General features: G+C 34.3%; 1 protein-coding gene and 1 long non-coding RNA gene across 3 annotated transcripts in view; one reads left to right on the top strand and one right to left on the bottom strand.

The window, feature by feature from the left end:
* LOC147386640 (uncharacterized) overlaps positions 1 to 21527 on the bottom strand; it is a 39951-nt gene extending 18424 nt beyond the window's left edge. Inside the window, exons 1-2 of one of the 2 annotated variants that reach the window (XR_015171825.1) lie at positions 21299 to 21527; positions 17793 to 17968 (exon numbers count right to left, since the gene is read on the bottom strand). Coding sequence is in view for 1 of the 2 variants with exons in the window: in XM_086422814.1 (XP_086278940.1) it covers positions 17793 to 17968; positions 19786 to 19831 (222 nt within the window). In the remaining variant the exon portion in view is untranslated. The other variant, XM_086422814.1, reaches the window with a different exon arrangement.
* Positions 10554 to 11509, top strand: LOC147386641 (uncharacterized). Its single transcript, XR_015171826.1, has 2 exons — positions 10554 to 11025; positions 11147 to 11509. It is a non-coding gene; the product is annotated as an uncharacterized LOC147386641 (long non-coding RNA).
* Positions 21528 to 22015: the final 488 nt, after the last annotated feature.

Raw genomic sequence — 22015 nt, forward strand, 5'->3', positions numbered from 1 at the left:
TTTATCTAATCAAATTTAGAAGGGGCGACAAACACCTCTATGACTCGACAAACTAAGTCGACTCAACAAAAAAAAAGTCGACTCGAAAAGAAGACATAACCTTGCTGGAAAAAAATGACTCAAGCTAACCCAAATGACTCATGAAAACTCAAAACTACTCACAACGGGCTTGATTATGGACTGAGGATTTGAGACAATGCTTATAACCGGCAAGACTGAAGCACTATGATCTTCAGGGAATAACTGGGTGATGTTGAGAAATTCTGAAGTCATTTCTCACTATTGACTTGATATTGACGTTTGTTAGACTTATAATCCTGGCTAGACGATCGACGATTGAGCTGAGGTACAATGATAACCATTAAACCTCATTGAAGGTGAATTTAATCAATTCCAGTATTACCTCCTTAATAACATTTTAAATGAACCTTGAAAATTCATGCAATGATTATTCAGAAAGAAAATAATTCTATTGCACTCTTGAAAATTATTGACAAATAATGTTTTCATTGAATAAAACTTTCACAAATCCGATTATTTTTTTGCAAGTCATTTTCTTTTTAAAAAAATATATTTTAGTAATTTTTCAAAGTCCATGCAAAAAAGAAATTTTCAAGGTTCATGCAAAAATATATCTTTTGTAAATCATTTTTCCTTCCTTCTCTTCTTTTGGAAAATATTTTTCTTCTGAAAAATATATATTTTTTCAAATACTTTTCTTCATTTAAGATGGGTTGAAAATCGAATTAGAAAATGGTTTAAATTCCATTTTGATTTAAATGGTCGGCTCATTATGATCATTGGATCGAGACGGACTGGATCATTATGAATCATTGCCAAGTTTTAAAATGAATTTTTTATTGGGTTGGTACACCCAGTAATACAAAAAGATTTATCCTTGAGGACAAAACACACATTCCTGATCTCATCATTCATGAGGTCCGATTCCAATAAATAACCCGTGAACACCCACGATAATTTCGAGTCGTGACCTATAGGGTAAGTTTTTAGACTCTAAACTTACTATATGCAATGCATTTTTATCTGGCCAACCTTGCCCAAGTACACCTATATACCTCTCGAGCATACTCAATCAGACGGTACGTGGTGACTTGGTTTGATATACCGTATAGGTGATAATCTAAAACTCTAACTCACTTCTCTGAAGTCAAAAACAGTCAGTTTGATCCCCAGTTAAGAGGTGGCGCACGATGCTGAGCAAGGGCCCACTTAAATACCTCTCGTCTAGAATAGACGTAGTCTATCCCCCTCGTACAGTAGGGTACAGCGGGACAGGATCTCGCTTAGGTACTGGTTTTGACTAAGAAGTGCAATTGATGTACTTGGATTATCTTTGATATACTTACAGGTACGAGTCAAGAGTTGTAGCTTTCATAAATGGTTTGGCATCCCACGAGGGGATCGACCACGTACTAGTACTACGTTGGCAAAGGGACATGTGACTGTGTGGCTTACAATAGGTCAAAGGCTCAAGTCACTCCAGCCTGGGTGCATCGATATACCTTTCAAAGTCACCTTATCAGACGGTACTGATGCCCCAGTTTGATATACCCTGAGGTACGTGACTGGAGTTGTGATTTTCATGAATAATGTCGCATCTCCGAAGAGACCGGGTCACGCACTAGTGCCACGTTGGTTATATGGGACATGCAAGCATGCAAAATAGTAAACGTGCATGTGGTGTGTGCAAAACAGGGTGGGGTGTGCCCGGGGCCTTTTCAAACAAATGGGCCCATGGTCCTGATCATACCATCACACATTGATACCATATGAATATTGGCCAAAATAAATACCAATCCAATAATATCATTAAGATCACTAATAAACATATCAACTATATATCTGATCAAGATCAATGGCAAATCAATTAATGATCATGACATAGAATAATTGATCAAACCCAAACATTGCAATAGGCATAATTTTCATAATTTTTAAGGTCCAATTGATGATCACTTTTGGGTGATCTAAAATAAATCGAGATTCCAATAGATGTTACATTGATGATAGAATGATAATTGTTGAGATGAGGAGCGATGAACCCTCTTTTTTTTTAAATAAAAAAAAACTAGAAACACATCTCAAAAGAAAATCAAATAGAAAAATCCTAGTGCCAAATGAGCTCGCTTTCAAGAACATTAACTGTGTTAACACTAGATAAATTCAGATTTTCTATGAATTAGGAAAATACAATCTGAACTTGCATCAATGATATTTAAGGCCCCCGATAATGAAATCGAGTGAATTCAGATTCTAAATTAATCTACTCGATGGGATCTACATTTTATTAATAGGTACCCAGACCTAATTCTTATTAAAATATTCTGTAAAAACGTTTTAACATTACTGTCCCAACCTTCATTCAGCAACAATTCCAGATTTACATATTGAACTTGTATCGATGATATCCAAGGCTCCCGATAACGAAATTGAGTGAATTCAGATTATAAATTAATCTACTCGATGAGATCTACGTTTTATTAAGAGGTTTCCAGACTTAATTCTTATTAGAATGTTTTGTAAAAATATTTTAATATTACTGTCCCAATCTTCATTCAGCAACAATTTCAGATTTACAGATTGAACTTGCATCGATGATATCTAAGGCTCCCGATAACGAAATTGAGTGAATTCAGATTCTAAATTAATCTACTCGATAGGATCTACGTTTTATTAATAGGTACCCAGACCTAATTCTGACTAGAATATTCTATAAAAACGTTTTAACATTGCTGTCCCAACCTTCATTCAGCAATAATTCCAGATTTACATATTGAACTTGCATCAATGATATCCAAGGCTCTCGATAACGAAATCGAGTGAATTCAGGTTCTAAATTAACCTACTCGATGTGATCTACATTTTATTAATAAGTGCCCAGACTTAATTCTCACTAGAATATTCTGTAAAAATGTTTTAACATTGTTGTCCCAATCTTCATCATTCCATCCTTTTCATATGTCAATTTGAATATTTCATTATTTAAGGGTCATCAAAAAGTGACTCTTAATTGGACAAAAATACAATACCAAAAATCATTCACAATTAAGTCACAAAAATAAATAAATAAATAAAATAAATGGAACTAAATAAAAAAAAAATTTGTTCATCCTGGCAATGCTCCCATACTTGGGGTTTTTCAAGTCTAATCCTCAATAGTCCCCAATAGAGTCGCTACTGAAAGCGCCCTCGATCCGCGGGCTACGCGGATCCACTTTTAACCTTTAAGGTTTGGGAGTCGCCACCTAGTTATTACGGTCTAGGAATCGAATATTGATTCGAAATGGATAAAACAACTAATCTACAAAAGATACTAATTTTGGGGATCACGTTATGGGGTTGGAAGGTGTTAGGCACCAACCCCGCCCAACAAACGTCAGTCTCTACTAATTTCCAAATAAAATTACATTGCTAACAAGTCCTAAATAATAATAATAAAAAATAAAAATAGTTACCTTTTCTGAATGCAACGGTCTTGTTCCCTCAGATCTGATAGAGTAACTCCTTGTACAGTACTCATCGCTTTGTTCTGTTTCCGGATCTAATTTCTGATCTCTGAGGCAAGGTATCTCTTTCTTAGATCTGGATTCTTCATATTTGTTTATGGATTTCTGGGTGTTTTTGAAGGGCTTCTAGGTATTTTTTCGAGCAAAAATTAAGGTATGAGTGTTAGGTAAGGAGTTAGGACTTCAAAATCAGGGTTTATGGAGGTTAGGGAAGCTTTTTGACCTACTTCTTTTAGGATTTATTATTTGATACGAAAATAGGGTGTGAGGACCCCTATTTATAGATTTTTATAAGGATTTGTTTATATAGAATTAGTGTTTAATTATAATTATTTTAGTTAAAGTTATATTTTAATTAGAATTGTTTTAGGTAGAGTTATATTTTAGTTAGAATTCTATTAAATAGAGTTATTATTAAATAGAATTATTATTTAATTAGAACTCTATTAGGATTTTGACTTTTGGTCTTATTTGATTGACTTTAAGATTTTAACTTTAGTCTTACTTGATTGACTTTAATATCTTGACTTTAGTCTTACTTGATTGACTTTAATTTTGACTTTAGTCTTACTTGATTGACTTTAATATCTTGACTTTAGTCTTACTTGATTGACTTCAATTTTTTTGGAGAACCCCATTTTATTATATTTTTAATTCTTTGGACACCTAAATGGAGGGGTCCTTGAATAAATATCTTGGCAACCATCAACAATTTTGCTTGAGAGCCTAATTGATCGATTTTTTTGGTTTAAATTTTTAAATTAATTTTATTAATATTTTACTTTAATTATTTAATATTTTATTTATTAATTTCTAAATTTTTAACTATAAAAGTTGTAAAATTACCGTTTTGCCCTCGGAGAGGACTTTTTGTGTTTCAAGTCAATGTTTGATGTTCTAGGATATTTTAGAATCGATTTTTCGTAAGGAATTCAATGAAAATATTAGTTTGTGTCATTTATGAAATTTTTTTGTGTGGAATGATCGTGAACTTTATAAGGGGCATTTTCGTAATTTTGTCAAATTTTATGAAAATTGACGAAATAATTTATTTGATTTCGATTTGTTGTTTTATGTGTTCGAATGGGTTTTTCTAAGCGTAACGTAGGCTCTAGGGATATTTTAAGGCTAGGGGTATTTTGGTAATTTGGTCATTTTTTAGTGATTTTTATTTTGAAACTTCTTTTTGTCTGAAAAATGATGATTTCTAAACTTTTGTGGTTATATTTTCCTAGCGTAGCGTGGTTTCTACAGTTTTGTCAGTTCGAGATACCTCATCCAGATTTTTGAAACATATCTGGTAACAAAATAAAGTATTGGAATAATTATCCATCATTGGGAACCGTTGCAATCGGGTTGACGAGTTGATTAATCAGGTGGATGCAAAAATTGGGTGTCTACAACATGCATGCGGCTTAGTAGGTAGTTTCATGGCTATCCAACCTTCAAACCTCGATGCATACCAAAGTACGCACGTCGTTGGTTGGTGATTGGGTTTGATGTATTCATTCCCGACACTTGAAGCAACGATCTCAAACCGTAGAACTACTAGGCATCGGGACTAAATATATTGAGGGTGGAGTGGTCGTGCACTGGGGCTATGCTCGCAAGTACACACGTGTATTTTCATTTATTTCTTTCATCGACCCCCTTACAAATATCCTTGAAGCAAAAGAAAATAAATATTACAACATGTCACTTGAAGCAAAAAAAAAAGAAATGAACATGATCAACAAATACAAACTATGTTAGTAAACCAAATAAATTTTTTTTTTTTTGATTTTTTGGAAGTGACCGAGTTGACACGAGGGTAGAACCTTACTCCCCAGCAGAGTCGCCAGCTGTAGATACGTGATTTTCGTCATTACAACGGCCACACCTATTATGGTTTGGAGTCGTCACTATTCATGTTGTAAGTGGGTGTGAATGGTCACCCGATGTACATTTTCCAAAAAATGACATTTTTGACATTTTTAGTGACTCACGATGGATAAGGGGTAATCAAACTTTGAGATTCGAGTAAGTGGCTCGATTGGATAAAAGGGAAGGTGTTATGCACCATTTTCTTCCCGCCAAGTGACAGTAACCTCAAAGAACTCGGTTATTTTGATTTTGAAAAAAAATAAAAAAGGAAGTGCCACGTGTCGTGCATTTGTATCCTAAGTAGGGATTTATTTTTGGTTTGATCATAGGGTAATCCCATTGATGGAGATGACATTTTTAGATCCTTAGCCTTGAAGTTCATTCATCCTAAGTCATTTAAAATAAATGAAGAGGAGAGGGGATAATAGAAGGGGGAGGATGAAAGGGTAGAGAGAAGAGGTAGTATGGAGGCTTGAACCCACTTTGAAGCTTCTCTTCTCTTCTTTCTTTCTTTTTCTATGTCTTCTTGAATCCTTAGTAGACTATGAGAGGATGTGTATGTATTTTTTAGAGGATTATTGTGAAGGTAGAATAGTAGAGGAGATGTGAGTAGAGATTTGAGTTCTTTTTTATTTGAGACTTGGTAACCATTTTTGAAAGGATGGGAGGGGTATTTATAGGTGTTGGAGGATATTTTAGGGGTATAATGGGGTGATGAGTTGAGAGAATAGAGAATGGCATGGGTTTTAGAAGTGAAGGATATGAAATTTGGAGTGTAAGTGAGGGTAGTTGTGTAATGAGGGAAATGGGTTGTATTTTAACCCAAATGGTTTGGATCTTACCCAAATCCATTTGGGTAGAGTGTTTGATGGGGTGAGATGAGTGATGGTTGATAGGGGGAATGAGGGTGTAAGAGGGTTATTTAGAGAAAGAATGTTAGGTTGGTTGAAGAGGTGAGGTGTGTAGATTTAGGAGAATGGGTTATGTAAGAAGTTGGTAGATTGGTTTTTGGGAGGATTAATAGGATGAAGAAATGTGACAATTATGATGAGATGGTGAGGTGATGAGATTGGTTGATTGGTAGATGGTGGTTATTCGATTAGAGAGAAGAGTATGAGTTAGTTAGTTGATGATGAAGGGGGTATGGGTTGAGGTGATTTTGTTGGAGTGTTTTAAGGAAAGTGATGGATAGAGATATGGGTTGTGATATGGGTGGTTGATGGTGTTAGAGAATGATGATAGGTTAGGGGGTGTAGGGTATGGGTTGTGATGTGAGTAATTGATAATGTTAGAGAATGGGTATAGGTTATGTTAGGTTAGGGTAGGGTATGGGTTGAAGTGATTTTAGAGGGAAGTGATGTGGGTTAGATGAATTGTTTAGAGAATGATGATGGGGGTAAGTGATTAGATGAGGGAGGTAAAAGGGGATGATGACATGTGTCATCTTTTGATGTTGAGAGGGTGATTGGTTGATGTGGGTAGTGGTTTGTGGGTTAGGATTATGGGTTGGATGTGAATTGGATATGAATAAGGGTTTGTGGGCTTTTTAGTATATTGGGCTTGGGTTATGGAATGATTTTGGGTTATTGGATTGGGTAGGGCTTGTTTTGGATTGGGTTTTTGAGGGTAGGTTTCTTTTAGGGTTATGGGATTGATTTTAGGTTAAAGGTAAGGTGAGAAATTGGTTTTTAGAGAATTGAGGGTTTATGGGCCTTGAATGGGCTTAGGGTGTTTGTGGATTTGGAGGTGGAGCGGTGAAGGTAGAGGAGGGGTAGGCATCCCAAATCTCACATTTTTTAATTTATTAATTTTTTGAGATTTTTGCAATTGTTGGTTCGATCAAAAATGTCACGTGTTGGCAAATCGGGCCTTTTAGGCCCGTTGGAGAATTTTTCGAGTATTTAGATATTCTTGGATGCAAACGTGGAGCAGTGAGGGTTGGGCAAGTGTAGGATAGCTTAAACCCTTTTGATGGGTCCCTTGGACCATTGGGAGGTCTTAGGGGCCTCGATTCAATCAAAACTGTCATTTTTTAATGTTTTGGGCCGTAGAAGCCGTTGGCCTATCTTGTTGGAAAATCAGTAGTTTGAATGGAACGGGGTAGATGGGAGCATGCCGAGTTTTTCCAGGTGAGCCCATTAGACCTTTAGGTGTCTTAGGGGCTTTAATTTTGACAAAAGTGCTATATTTCGATGATTCGAGCCTTCGAGGCCCGTTGGCCCAGTTTATTGGAAAATCACTGTTTTGGGGCCTTTTTGAGTGAGGGCCCATTCAAATTGGGGTGTCTACACATCCAAAATTCTTTACTCTATAAAATTGCAGAAATTGAAATTATCGGAGGAAAATATTTTGTGCGTGCGTAATTTTTATGCTTTAATCGTACCTTTTATTGGATCTGCACAATGAAAATCAGCTTGCATTCAAGCATTTCCTATTAATTGTGGGCCTGAAACCTATCCTTTATTATTTTTGATAAGTAAAAAATTTCATTAAGCTAGTCGAGATGACCATGAAAAATACAAAGAAAAAACAGGAAACAGAAGGAATCATTACATAGATGAAATGTGATAAACCCAAAATTTGAAAAGTTTAGAACCAAAAGAAAAGGTTGGGCTTGTAACCCCATCCACGGGCATGTTCATTAAATTGATGTTGAAAAATGCTCTAATCTAATGTCTCATCAAGCAAAATTTTTCTATGTGGGTAACACAAAAAGATGGTCTAAAATTTCATGGGTCAGGTGCTCTTAAGGGGAATGTGTAAAGATGTTACTAAAGTTGGATGTGGAGGGAGTTAACTGAAATTCAAAGGAGAATCTTTAATTTGTAACCATATTTTTGGGTTTTTACACTAAAAGATTATTTAATTTATTTTAGTTCTAGTTTTATATTCATGTTCATGAGGAATAGTTTGTATTTTTCAAATTGCATCAAGTTTCAATTACATTTGAAAGTTCTTCTGAAGGTGTTTATAATCACGCAATGTCTCCGATGGAGTGATTTCTATGTACCTAATCTGTCTATCCATCACCTTATTTTTTGAATCAGCATAAATTACTAAATTAGAATTGATCCCCAACAAAAGCAACTATATAATAAAACTCAATTTTGGGTCCTACTCAAGTTACAATTGTGGGTATAAACGTCCCACTCTAACTATAGTGGAGTGGAGTTCACAATATCCCACTTTATTGTCATTCCTCTCCTCTCTCCCTTTTCACTCCTTCCCTTTTAAAAAACATCTCTCCAATTTTACTATCTTTCCTCTTTTACCCTTTTTTTTTAATAATATCCTTCTAACTGTACTTTCTTTTCTTTTTAACCTCAAAGAAGATGCTCGGGTATTAGGCATAGGCAAAATCTAATCCATACAATAAAGCACGATCATGGATTTCACTTTCTTTATCCCCCACATAGAGGGGTTGGAATTTAATTTCCTTCGAATTTAAGGAAAACTCGACTTTATTGTCTCTCATTTTCACATCTTTCGACAGGATGCCCTTCGACATTTTTTACATTTCCTCTAGGAATGTTTTTTGCAAGTTCATATTATATTAATATTGCAAGTACTAAGGTTATATTAGTAATTTGAATAATTTACTGATAAGGTTGAATAAGTTAGAATTTTTTTCAAGTTACAACAAAAGTTTACATTGCACATATCAACAAATCACAAATTTTTTTTTTTTTTGCAAGATTTTCCAACGGTTACGTAAATTTTTTGACCTTGCTTGGCATGAAGCAAATAATTTGCAAATGCAAATGATTTGTTGGAATCTAATTTACAGATGCATGGTTACATTTTGAAAATTTTCGCATAAACCTCTTAAACCCTTCGCAAATTTCAGCAAATAGTTTGTAGTAAAAAAAGTGCTGCAAATAATTTGCATTACAAATCATTTGTGGTGCCAAGCTTTTGCATTTGCAAATGTTACATGGTATTAAGAAGGACCTTCGTTGCGAAACATTTGTAATGAAAATCATCTGTTTGTAACGTACCAAGCTAGGCTTAAAGGAAAACTCTATAAATAGAGGTCCAACCTGGAAAAAAGTATGCAATTTTCAAATACTCCATGAACTTTCTCAAAAGCTTGGCTAATGAATTTGAGCATTGGAGTGTTTTCACAATTTGGAGATCGCAACAAGAAAGATTAAAGGATCTCAATGATAATCTGACGCTCCTTGATATGTCAGCATAGAACTATAGATCTATTTACTTGAGTATCTCGAAGAAAAATATCTATGGTGCCATGTCAAGGAGCGTACAAAGAGCCTATGTTTTAGGGTTTCTTATTATCACGCCTCATTAAGAAATGGAACCACAAATCGGATCAAGAATAACACCGAATTAGTTGATCAAAGAAAACAAAATCCTATACACAATCCTCAATACCAAAAATCAAATCAAATAGATGATCCAAGAAAATGACTGGCCTCCCCTTCAAACAAACTGTTGAGATGCTATAGATTTCTAAGAACAACATATCGTTAGAAAAATTAATAATCTCTAGGAAACGTGCATTTTTCCTCTTATCTCAACCATATGTTTGATGGACAGTCTCTAAGGTTGAGGTTAGAAAAGTTATTTTCCCTTTGATCAATAAGTTGCAGAGATGGTGATGAGTTAAAAAGTAAGTGGCTAACATTTAAGAGTCGTGCTCTACAATTATGTGCTCGCCACCACATCATTTGTGTCACCCCTGTGTCTCCGTTTGTGTCACTCTAACATTAGTGAACATTTAATTCAACATTAATGTTGGGGTGACACGATTTATTGTGATTCTCACAATTTTGACATGCAGTTGTGCACATAATCATAGATGTGTTTTCTAATAATACGAGTAAAAATAATCTACAATTATGTGTGCACCTCCATGATAGAATTGTGAGAATCAGAATAAATCTTGTCACCCCATCATCACTCTTAACGCCCCCACCTCGTTATGAATATGGATAGTTAATGGAAAATGTTAAATAACATTGAAATTGACATAGTTTCACACATTGCCAATGTGGATGTGTATAGAATCATAATTACTTTTCATCGAGATATAAGTGAGAAATGTCTTATGATTATTAGCACACTAATGTGTGAAACAATGTCACTGCAGCACGGCACATTGCTAAATCAAAAAAAAAAAAAAAAAAAAAAAAAAAATCTGACAAAAGAGTCATGATAATTCGACTACACCACGTGACACACTCAGTGGACATGGGTGGTCAGATTATCACTATTCTATCTTAAAATCTGGAGCAATAATTGAACAATGTCTTAAAGTAATGACAAATCTTCAGATCATCACATGAAAATTGAAGAGTATTGAACCTTTTTCTTAAAGAGTCATGATAATCTCTGACTAGACCATGTGACTACACAGTTGTATCACCGCGTGAAAAACGAGGAGAGTATTGATCCTTATCCTTATCCTCTTTGGATGTGGGTCTATAAAATGCCATCGAAACTGTAATCAGCTTGTGTGCTTAAGCGAGAGAGATGGAGATGAAGATGAAGGCATCGTTTGTAATAGTGGTGTTGGTTGCGATGATGATGGCTGGTGTCGGTACTACTGTGGAAGCTAGGCTTAACCTTCTGCCATTTCTTAACTCCATCATGACCACTGAAACGTCTAATGATGGTATATTTTTGTTAAGTAGTTAATATTAGGTCTTATAGTTCTCTTGATTAATTTGCAAAGCAAAACTAATTAATATATGTTTGTTCATCTCTGTGTACACGCGTTGTGGGCATATATGCAGTTTGGGGGTCTTCGGAAACATCACCATGTTGTGACTCCTGCATATGTACAAGATCTTACCCTCCTCAATGTCGTTGTTCTGACATTGCTACATCGTGTCATTCATCCTGCAAATCGTGTCTGTGCACCAGATCAATCCCACCTCAGTGTCGTTGCACCGATGTCAATGACTTTTGTTATAAACAATGCAGCAACAAGGCTCAACCTGAAGACTAATTAAGGGGGGCTGCCTCGTGCAACTGTTTGATGATGCAATTATCGTTGCTTCTGTTGTTGTTTGGAAATAAATCTGTAGTTATAGATATATATGTATGTACTGCAGACTTTAATTTCTACTAAGAAGAATAAGTAGTGTTTGATGTAATGTTAGTCATCTTTGCTTTGCTTCTGTTGTTTGAAAATAAACTGCATATTGCTGCATTACCTGCGTTGGAGACTGCATTCAACACTAAGCTGACGAGGTAGTGCATAAATAATCATAGATTTGTTTTCTTCGAGATGCAAACTAAAAATCAATGGTTGGACAGTCCAGCTCAGTGTTGAACGTAGTGTCCAATGTAGGCACTCAAATCATTTTGCATTTTACTTTCTCCTAATTAATTAGATCGAGTTGTGAATCCAGTTAAGGCAAACTAGTTTGTGGTGTGATTGGTAACTGGATTTGTGAATCCCATTAGAGTTGCGGTGGAGTGACCTCAAGATTGACCTCATTTATACTTTCTTGATGTGGTAGTGTACACACATCCATATATATTATGATACACGAGTGAAAACCCCATTTAGGATTCCGTACACATCTCCATATCAGCCATTGTTGATGCAAGGAAAAATAATAAGAGATTTATCGGACAGATCGATTTGTTGTAATTTTATTACAAAAACTCCCATACTTTATCAAGTTGGTTACTGAACCAACCTTACTTTATGAATGAGGTTAACATGACTAACTTGGTAAGATTTCAAATCTTACTAAAGTTTGTTGGGCCCACATGAATTATTAAATTGGCAATTCAACATCACAATCTTCTAGATTTCAGGGAAAACAAAGATTCAAAAGAAAAATATTTGAAACATTTATAACCTTGTGGCATTAGATCATATTTTTGAATGTCACAAATTGATGTGTTTATAATCCACTCCAAGGTATGTTAAGTAACAGATTAACTACATCAATTCCACTTTTATGACTTGAGTCCTCACTCCAAGTTTTGCTGGAAACAAGCTTTATAAAGTAAGTTTAGTGGGAAGCTTTATAAAGTAAGTTTAGCGGATAACAAAGAAACAACTTTATAAAGTAAGTTTAGTGGATAACAAACTTCGTAATGTTCTCTTGGAATTGTTAGAATTTCAAGGGCGTTTTTGTAATAAAAATGCTACAATTAGGTCTCCCAGGTAAAACTTTCAATAATAATTTTATTTTCAAATAATAATTTTATTTTGACAAAATGACCACATAGTACCTATATTCTAAAATATTTACTTAAAAGTTCCATGCTAGAAGACTTTTTTTAAGATCAAAATTTTCCTTTACAAAATGGTTTGAGTCTCAAATCAAGATGCTTGAAGAGAGAGTGTGATAGCAGCATAAAATCAACGTTGATTTTATGGTCAAGGACAATATGAACCGTCATTTTCTATGAACAATGCATACATGTAGCATACAAGTAGGATATGGATGACTAGCATCCAATGAGTTCATATGTTTCCTTTTTTTGTTATGAGTTTGAATCGTATATCCAGGGATGGGGGTTGAAACCAAGTCCTACATCTCAAATATTATCTTGTCCCTAGGTGTATGTGATCCAAACTCTCGATATTTTCTTCATAAAATATCCATGTAAAGTTTAATCACATTCCAATTGAACATGTGAGAAAAAAGATTCAAGATTGAAGCTCCCATATAAAATTGTGTAGAAATGTAATTCAAAATTGTAAAAAAAAAAAAAAAAAAGCCTTTTATATTCCATTATAAGTTACATACATCATGTCCCATAATATAAGACGGGTTTTGTTAACAAGTGCCCTAAGGGCACATGTTTAGGTGTATTAAATACGCCTAGAAAATTGAGTTTCCTACCAAAAATTCCCTCAAAATGTTTTTTTATACCAAAAATACCCTCAAGTTCTTATTTTCAATGTGTATTTAATGCACTTTAATTTAATGTATGCCTAAGGGCACACATTAACAAGACTCATATATATGATAACCAACCACAAACGGGTGATGAGTGGCTAAATTAGGAGAATGCAAAGTGGGGTCTGCACAGCTGAATGGCCTCAATGGTAAATTTCAATGTTATACATATCCCATAATTGGAGCATTAAGAAGTGAAGTGTTTTAAATAGACATTGAAAACAGAACATGATGTCTGATTTTTCATTTTTAACTGACCAGCTCTATTTGATTGTATTCACAATGAAGTGTTGAAAAGAAATGTTCCAAATTTCTAACTTTTTCTCTTTAAAATTGAAATCCCATAGCAATAAATTAATAAAATATGTAACAATTTAACTCATATTTAAATGTAAAGAAATTGGACAAACACTGCATTTTAGCAATTAATAATACAAGATCGAAACAAAAATAAAGTCAAAGAACCAAGACGTACCTTCCCAATACAGTACCAAGCATATTGAGGTTTTTTTTCCTTCAAACCTCAAGAACAAATGAAGAAGAATTGGTAAATCAAAGAGCTTGAGCTAGTTGGTGCATCAACGGTTTTGAGCCCTTTGAAGCAAATTCAGTATTCATAAAACTAGGAACATCGATTTGATGATTTCTCAATGAGAGAGTCATCAAAGACAAAAGAATTGTATTTATGAAGCTAAGAACTTGGTCTATTTAATTTATTAGAAGATATGGACCATATAAGTCAGGCAAAAGTGAATTAGAATGTATTAGAGTAGTACCGATCTTATGGTCTTTCGGTCAAGAAGGATTGGCAAACCCTGTCAACCAACTCCTGCCTTGGATGAGCAGCAGATTTACTTATACTTGTCGTCCCTGTAAAATATTGACTCTGATAAGGTCAAAAGTGATGAATGTCTCAAAATTCCTAAAATGGCTAATTTGAGAATAGAGCAACAAAGACAGTACAAAAAGATTAATGTCCTCCATTAGATTTCTTCTCAAACGAAAGATATATCATAAATTCAGCACAATTTAAAATTCACTGCAACAATAATTTAAAGCTCAAGTATATTATTAACAACGCTAGCATAGTTTCAATTATGGTGACTCATGCATCATATGAATACTATATGAAGTGTTTGAGTTTATTTTCTTCATTCATTCATTGCAGGACCTATAAACGGGTTTAATTTTCCTTCGAATCTTGAGGAAATTTTGACTTTATTTTCGTTCATCGATCTTCACAATTGACCAGCTCTATTTGATTGCAATCACAATGGAAGTGTTGAAAAGAAATATTCTAAATTTCTAACTTTTTCTTTTTAAAATTGAAATCCCATAGCAATTAATCAATAAAATGTGTACCAATTTAACTCTTATTTAAATGAAAAGAAATCGGACAAATATTGCATTTTAGCAATTAATTATACAAGATCGAAACAAAAATAAAGGCAAAGAACCAAGACACACCTTCCCAATACAGTACCAAGCATATTAAGGTTTTTTCCTTCAAACCTCAAGAAAAAAACCCTATCTTGTTTAGAAGACATTGTTGTTTTCTATTAAAAAGAGAGTCATTCAAACAAGGTGTGTTTGAAGAAGTGTTGGAAAAATTGGGAAGTTGGGCATGAAGAAGAATTGGTGTATCAACAGGTTTGAGCCCTTTGAAGCAAGACCAGTATTCATAAAACTAGTAACATGGATTTGTTGATTTCTCAATTGAGAGTTATCTAAGCCAAAAGAATTGTATCTATGAATCTAAGAACTCGGCCTATTTAATTTATTAGAGGATATGGACCATATAACTCAGGCAAAGGTGATTTAGAATGTATTAGAATAGTACTCTTATGGTCTTTCCATCAAGAAGGATTGGCAAACCCTATCAAACCAATTCCTACCTTGGATTAGCAGCGAATTTATTTCTACTCATAGGCCCTTTAAAATATTGACTCTAATAAGGTCAAAAGTGATGAATGTCTCAAAATTCCTAAAAAGGCTAATTTCGATCGAGAAGTATTCACTGCAACAATAATTTAAAGCTCGAGTATATTATTAACAACGCTAGCATAGTTTCAATTATGGTTCCTCATGCATCATATGAATGCTATATGAAGTATTTGAGTTTATTTTCTTCATTCATTCATTGCATGACCTATAAACGGGTTTATCTGGTTTGACAAATTTTGGAGTTCCCAAAGAAGTTGAGAAGTCAGAAGCACAGAGATACCAGAAGTAAAACATTTGAACTCCCGAGATTACACTCAAAGGTCAATATTTGCACATGAGCTAGGAATCCAATGGTTGCAAGCTAAGTGACAAACTACCTTAGACTCTCTCAAGTTGAGCCAAGTGCTCACCAGTTAGGCATTTATATTTCATCCCATCCCCACTTGTTGCATTCAATCTACCTTCAAAGTTTAAAATCATCATCATTTATGCCGTACCCAATATACCCAGGGTTTTGCCAACATCAATCTCATTTCACCATTCAAATCAACAGAAATCCACCAAATAATTGTTAATGGTATGAGAGAAGTAACTTCATAACACAATTTGTTAACCAACTTCTGTTAAGTTATGGTACACTACTAATCATTCAATATCTCTAATTACCATCTCCTTTTCTTTCAACACTTCCTTGTCACTTGAATATATTTAATTAAAAACTAACCTTTAGATTTGTTCACCAGAAACACGGTACCTTGGGGATCGTCCAACTCGGGGGACTCTTGTCCAAACTCTATCTATGTTACCTTCAAAACTCTTTTCCAAACAATCGGTTCTCTTAACAGTTGACCAAAACAATGTTTTAAAAACCAGACCAATGATTAGGCCGATAATTTATCAAATTGGTCAGACCACGATCAGATATGGTTCAACTTTGTTGGACAGACAGATATATTTAAAACATAAATATACATTAATGTTATTCTTTATAGATAACTTTCACATGAGGATTTGTAAGATCAGTTAAATTAATATGTAATCTTCCTTTCAATATAAATTATTAGTGTAATTTCATCATTAAGCTTAGCTATTGGAATAAATAGCTACACAATAAGAGGCCCAACTATAGAAATTTTTTTATTTTTTATTTTTGGCTAAATACACACGAGGAAAAGCTACGTGGAAAACTCCTGTTGTACAATTCTGATTTGAGGTAAAGTAAGACTATTCCCCCATGAAGCATTTTTTGCAATCAAAGGAAGGTCAAAAGATCTTGAATAAAAAGAAATGATAAAACTGATGCCAAAATTTACCTAAGATTAACTTTTAAGATTGGTTACGAATCAGTTCATTTAAGACCCATACTGAAGGCCGAAACCAAATTCGTCTGCATCCCTAATCCTTACTATGTGGTTTAAAGTGTACTAAATATTGGTTCACATCAAAATAAACTTATCAAGCATAAATAAACCAGTTCATATCAGATCAATATCAAACCTAGATTATGAATCCATACAAAGTATGGGTTTGTCAAATATGTAGAATAAGAATCAATTAATAAGCATTGAACTGGTTTATGGAAGAAATAAACAAGGGAGGTTTGCTAAAATCCCAGAAAACAGCATCAAGTAAGTCAGTGTACAAATTGAATTTTTCTAATATTTCAGTTATTGAATAATCTTAATACTTCAAGAAAAATTGTCATTATGGGGACAAACATACATCAGCAAATTGAAAAATTTTGGGAGATGGGATCAGACATGTGATCTCATGTTTTGTTCATGATTGCCAGCAAGTTGAGCTTTAGGAGATAACTATAATGAAAATGGAAGGTGAATTGGGCTTCCATCAACCATTCATCTGCAACAAACCCTAGCTTTAGAATAAAAAGTGAAATATTTTTTCAAACTATATTACGCACATGAAAAAAAAAACCTCAAAATAGTTCACAAGAAGAAATTTGATTGAACCAATGCATTGATAACTACTTACATGGAATATTGCTGCAGCCTTTGAAAGCAAGAGTCTACTTTCAGGAGACTAAACTTTCCTACTAAGAAGGCTCCATCTTATATCAAGATCAGTTTCGATATTGAAATTTTTTCTTCGTGCACAAGTAACTTCTGCAAAACAATGTGGACCTTACTGCAATCTACGCCACAAAACCACTTCCCCTTTGGCAATTCCTGTTATATTTATATAGGGAAGATGAAACTCTAAATGAGAATAAAATAGCAGATCATTGACACACACACACCCCTTTAGATCCACCATTTCACGATCCTTCAAACAGCCACCGTGAAATCCCTTATTGCACTGGAGAGAAAAAAAAAGAGGGGGGGGCGGGGGTTTCAAATTTGCATACTAAAAATTATGTGTATCAAGAACTCATATAACTGTGCGTGAACTAAATCCTGATTTGCTAAAATCATCGTGCCTACAAGCAAGATTCAAAGCATAAGCTCAAACACAAACAAAATGACAAGGGATGGAAATCAGCACAACAAACAAAACCCTCTACCATGAAGTAACAATATTATGTCCAATAACAAGCTTACTGCAAGCCCACCTGCACAAAACGCATCCACCAGCTTCGGTCTCGTGCTTTGAGAATCTGAATGCATCGCTTGGATATTTGTTCAATAGAATCAACTCCAGAAACGCTCCCAACTGCCTTTGCATTGGCATTCAAGCAAAATGGGCAGTACCATTTATCATTTGGGATGCTTGATAGTTGCAAACAATCTGCGATAAGAAAATGGGGATGCACATCAAAACTAGTACATCAACCAGCCAAACATGCTGTCAATTTGGAAATAATGAGAAGCTGTCTCTTATTGAATCAAGAGTATAACTTGGTCGGTCAAATATTATTAGTAATGTTTAGGCATGATTATTTGATTAAGGAAAGGAACTAAAATGCATCCAAATAGCAACCACCACCATCAATGTCTCCACAAAACTAATCCCCCCCCCCCCCCCCTCTCCTACAGTAACACTCACATCTGTTCTAATACTTTTACTTTCCACCACTGACACCAAATCTGATGGAGATCTCCCACCATTCAGAAAAGCCCCATCTTTCCAAAATGGCATCAATTGCCCCAAAATATTACTCTGAACAAACGTTCACACAATCATCCACATCACCATGACCCTCGACACCACATACCTCCGTGGATCCATCGTTGGAATCCTCTCTGTCCTCCAACACACCTCTTGCCCAGAAAACATAGTCTGCCACTTACTCACATCAAACTGACGCTTAGATCTTCACCATTCCATTTTTTTTTTTTCTGCCAATCTAAAGTCTAAGAGTTATAACAGGTGAACCTTTTCTTGGTTTCTTTTTCTTTGCTGATTGTAGCTGGTGAACCTGATTTAGTCACCCTACGTCGAACATCATGTGTTTGGTTACCATTGGATTCAAATGTTACATTTAATATCTCATGATCAAAAAATACTCTAAACAAGTCTGGGAAAACTTTATTATCAAAAAATTATAATATTTCTGGTCCTTGCATCCTATCAATCAAAAATCACCTCACTTTTCCTAAAAATGGAGGCCTACAATAGTGAAGTATGATTGCAAGAAACACAAAAATCTGAAATATTCGAAAGGAATAAAACAAAACAATCAATGATTTATATCAAGATCAAAGCCTCTATTTCTATAATTACATTCACCACACATGCAAAACAAAGAGGAAAGAAAAACATTTCAAGTAAAAATGAAGTATCATTTTCACATTTTTTACTACAAAACCAATTTCCTTTCAAGAAACTAAGAAGTTGGACATCCCACGTGATCTACACAAAGTTGGCCAAAATATCTTTGAAGCATGACTTAACACATATGGAACAAAATTTAGCTTCTAAAAGATTAGAATTAAAGCTACATTCACACTCATCATTGATCCTAATAGAGAACCGTCTTCTCTGTGAATTGTTCAATGTTTCTATTGAATTCGCCCTGGCCACATATGCGACATCGACACAATGTGCAAAACAATTTTCATATTGGGCCAAAATAGTCAAAAATAATAAAAATTTAAATGTCTCTAAATATGTGTGTGTACATATTAAAGACTGAATCAACACTAAAGGCGATAAAAAATAACGAAAAAAAAAGGACACTCACCAGTAAATTTTACAAACGAATCAAATTCTTTTGAGATCAAAGAAATGAGAATAAAAACACGAAAGTAAGATCTATATCAGATCAAATCAGATCTATACGGCCAAATCAGAAATCTTGATTAAACTAACTAATACAGCTTCATGAAATCAAAATCTGCTTAAAAGAACAACTAAATATAGATGGAAACAGGTATAAAAGCACAATTTAAACACTTAAAAAGGAAGAAAAACTTGCCATAAATCGAATTATAAGGGAGAAAAACAAGAAAAAGTAATTAGAGATCTCAGTAAAAATCCAAACGAACTAAAGCAATGGATCTGGAAGTAATTGGAAACTTAAAACAATGGAGAGTTATATCTAGAGATGAGATTATGGATCTGGAAGCTTAAACAAAAAAATTCGACAAGGATTCAACTCTTACTTGAGCTAACTGGAGACGAGATAGATGAATCAATTATTATTCTCATTGCAACGACGATCGAGAACGAAGTTCAACTCAAATCTATGTTCTTAAGTTAAAAACACACAATTTACCTGATCTAATTGACAAGGGCGGATTTTGAGTGGAGGCACTTGCCCCCACAAGAGTTTTCAAATTCTATGGATTAACGTGCTATTACAACAGATTTTAGAGGCGGATAAAGAAATTTGCCACTATTGCCCCCACAAAAAAAAAATTCCACTCTTAGTTGCCCCCACAACTATTTTTTTCACTTTTAATTGTCCCCACAATTTTTTTCTACTCTCAGTTGCCCCCACATGAGCAAAATCCTGGTTCTGCCCCTGCTGATTGAGGCCTGTGAATACAGATTGGAGCTTCGATAGCTTCTCAACATCAAATTAAACCCTAAGTTGGAGAGATTTCCGGAGAATCTTAGCATCGATAGCTTCTCGCTATAAAACCCTAAAGTTGAAGAGATTTGATATGGATTTTCCTTTAAATCCGTTCAAAGAGTACTAGAGAACTAGAGAAGGTGAAAATCGCGTGTTCTCGTATAAAACTTAGGCATACTTGGTAGGTCAAATATTGTTAGTAATGTTTAGGCATGATTATTTGAATAAGGAATGGTTATAAACCGTTCTTAATTAGGCACTCTTAAAATCGTCCCTTGAAAATGTTCCTAATTAGTCATTTTGGTGTAGTGGAGGGCATTTCAATCTTTTCAACTTTAAAACGCCCGTTCATTTTTTTTCTATTTTCTTTTTAAATATCATTTTTTTACTAAATAAGCAAGATTTCATTAAAAATAATTAATGTACATCAAGAGAAGGGCATAATCCTTAGCTTAGATAAAATGAAAAGATGCGCCTTATTTTACTAATCATGCAAGATTTATTCGCATGAAAGTTCTTCAAACAGTGTGAGGATTATGTCCCTCTGATAAGAAAACAAATTGGCTTTGGAATTAATTGTCCAAATATCTAATGTGTCTACGACAAAATTAAATCAGCACTGCCAAATTGAATTTCATGGGCCATGGTAGAAGGTTAAATGGATATTACTTGCAGGCCCAAAATCTACTCGATCGAGCAGATTAACAGCCTATGGAGAAAGATAAAATGCTAAGATGTCCAAAGCCCTATTTCAAAAAACTAAACGGAAATTAAAAACTAGAAAATTGAGGTTTGAAATTCATAATAGAAATTAGATGTAGTCATCTTTCCAATAAAATCCCAAGAAGATTGATGAAATACGCCAAACTGTGATCGAGTCAAGCTGCGATTAGGTCTTAGGTCCAATTGAAAATCAGTCCATTTAAGATCCATAGACAAACCTAGCTACAATTAGATTACCCCTAATCCTTACTATATGAAATTGAAGTTTTCAAATATAGCAAATTAAACAAAATAATTATCGAAAATATGGATTAGAGTAAGAAATGACCAATAAAAGGTGAAATTATTTAGCAAAATTATGATGGGGATAGACATACCCTTAGAGATGACCTCATGCTTTTTTCATTGTAGATTGTCAAGCAATTGGAGTTTACGGTCAAAGATTAAGATTGCAATTGAAAGATGACTGACTTCCATCAATGGCTCAACTGCATGACTTTAACATCTCATGTCTTTGTAGAAAAAGAATGAAGGAAAAAAAAGAAAAACACAAAACCAGTTTACCCTGAGAAAGGTTTCACAAGAGTGATTGTGATAGTTGCCCAGCCCTAGATCAACGTATTTTATAATGGAGGGCGATATACACTAGAGAGATTTACCGGGCTGACCCATGTGTTGCAACTTCTTTTTAGGGCAAATTACTTAAAGGACCCTTGTGAAAAGGGATTCTTTCTAAATAGTCCCTAAATTTTGTGTGTCAGCTTGAAAGGACATGTTGTAAATTTTTTCTTTCTTAACAGTCCTTCGTATTATTAAGTTCATAATTTTTACTTTCGAACTTGACGTTTTTTTAATTACTGTCGAGTTCACCGCTTTTTCAAATAAAAAGTGATGAACTCAACATTGATAAAACCATCTAATTTTTAATTTTCAAGTTTTTCAAACTAAACTACATGGAAAGATCGACTGAAAACTTGAGATAACGATTTGTTTAAATGGTTTCAACCCAGATGAATCATTGTTGATCGATTTTCATCTAAAAATTATGAGAAAAAGGGGAAAAAAACCCTAATTTTTACATACATTTTCAAAAC

This window comes from Akebia trifoliata, chromosome 14, assembly GCF_017979445.1.
Source record: "Akebia trifoliata isolate Shusen 1 chromosome 14, ASM1797944v1, whole genome shotgun sequence".
Classification (NCBI taxonomy): Eukaryota; Viridiplantae; Streptophyta; class Magnoliopsida; order Ranunculales; family Lardizabalaceae; genus Akebia; species Akebia trifoliata.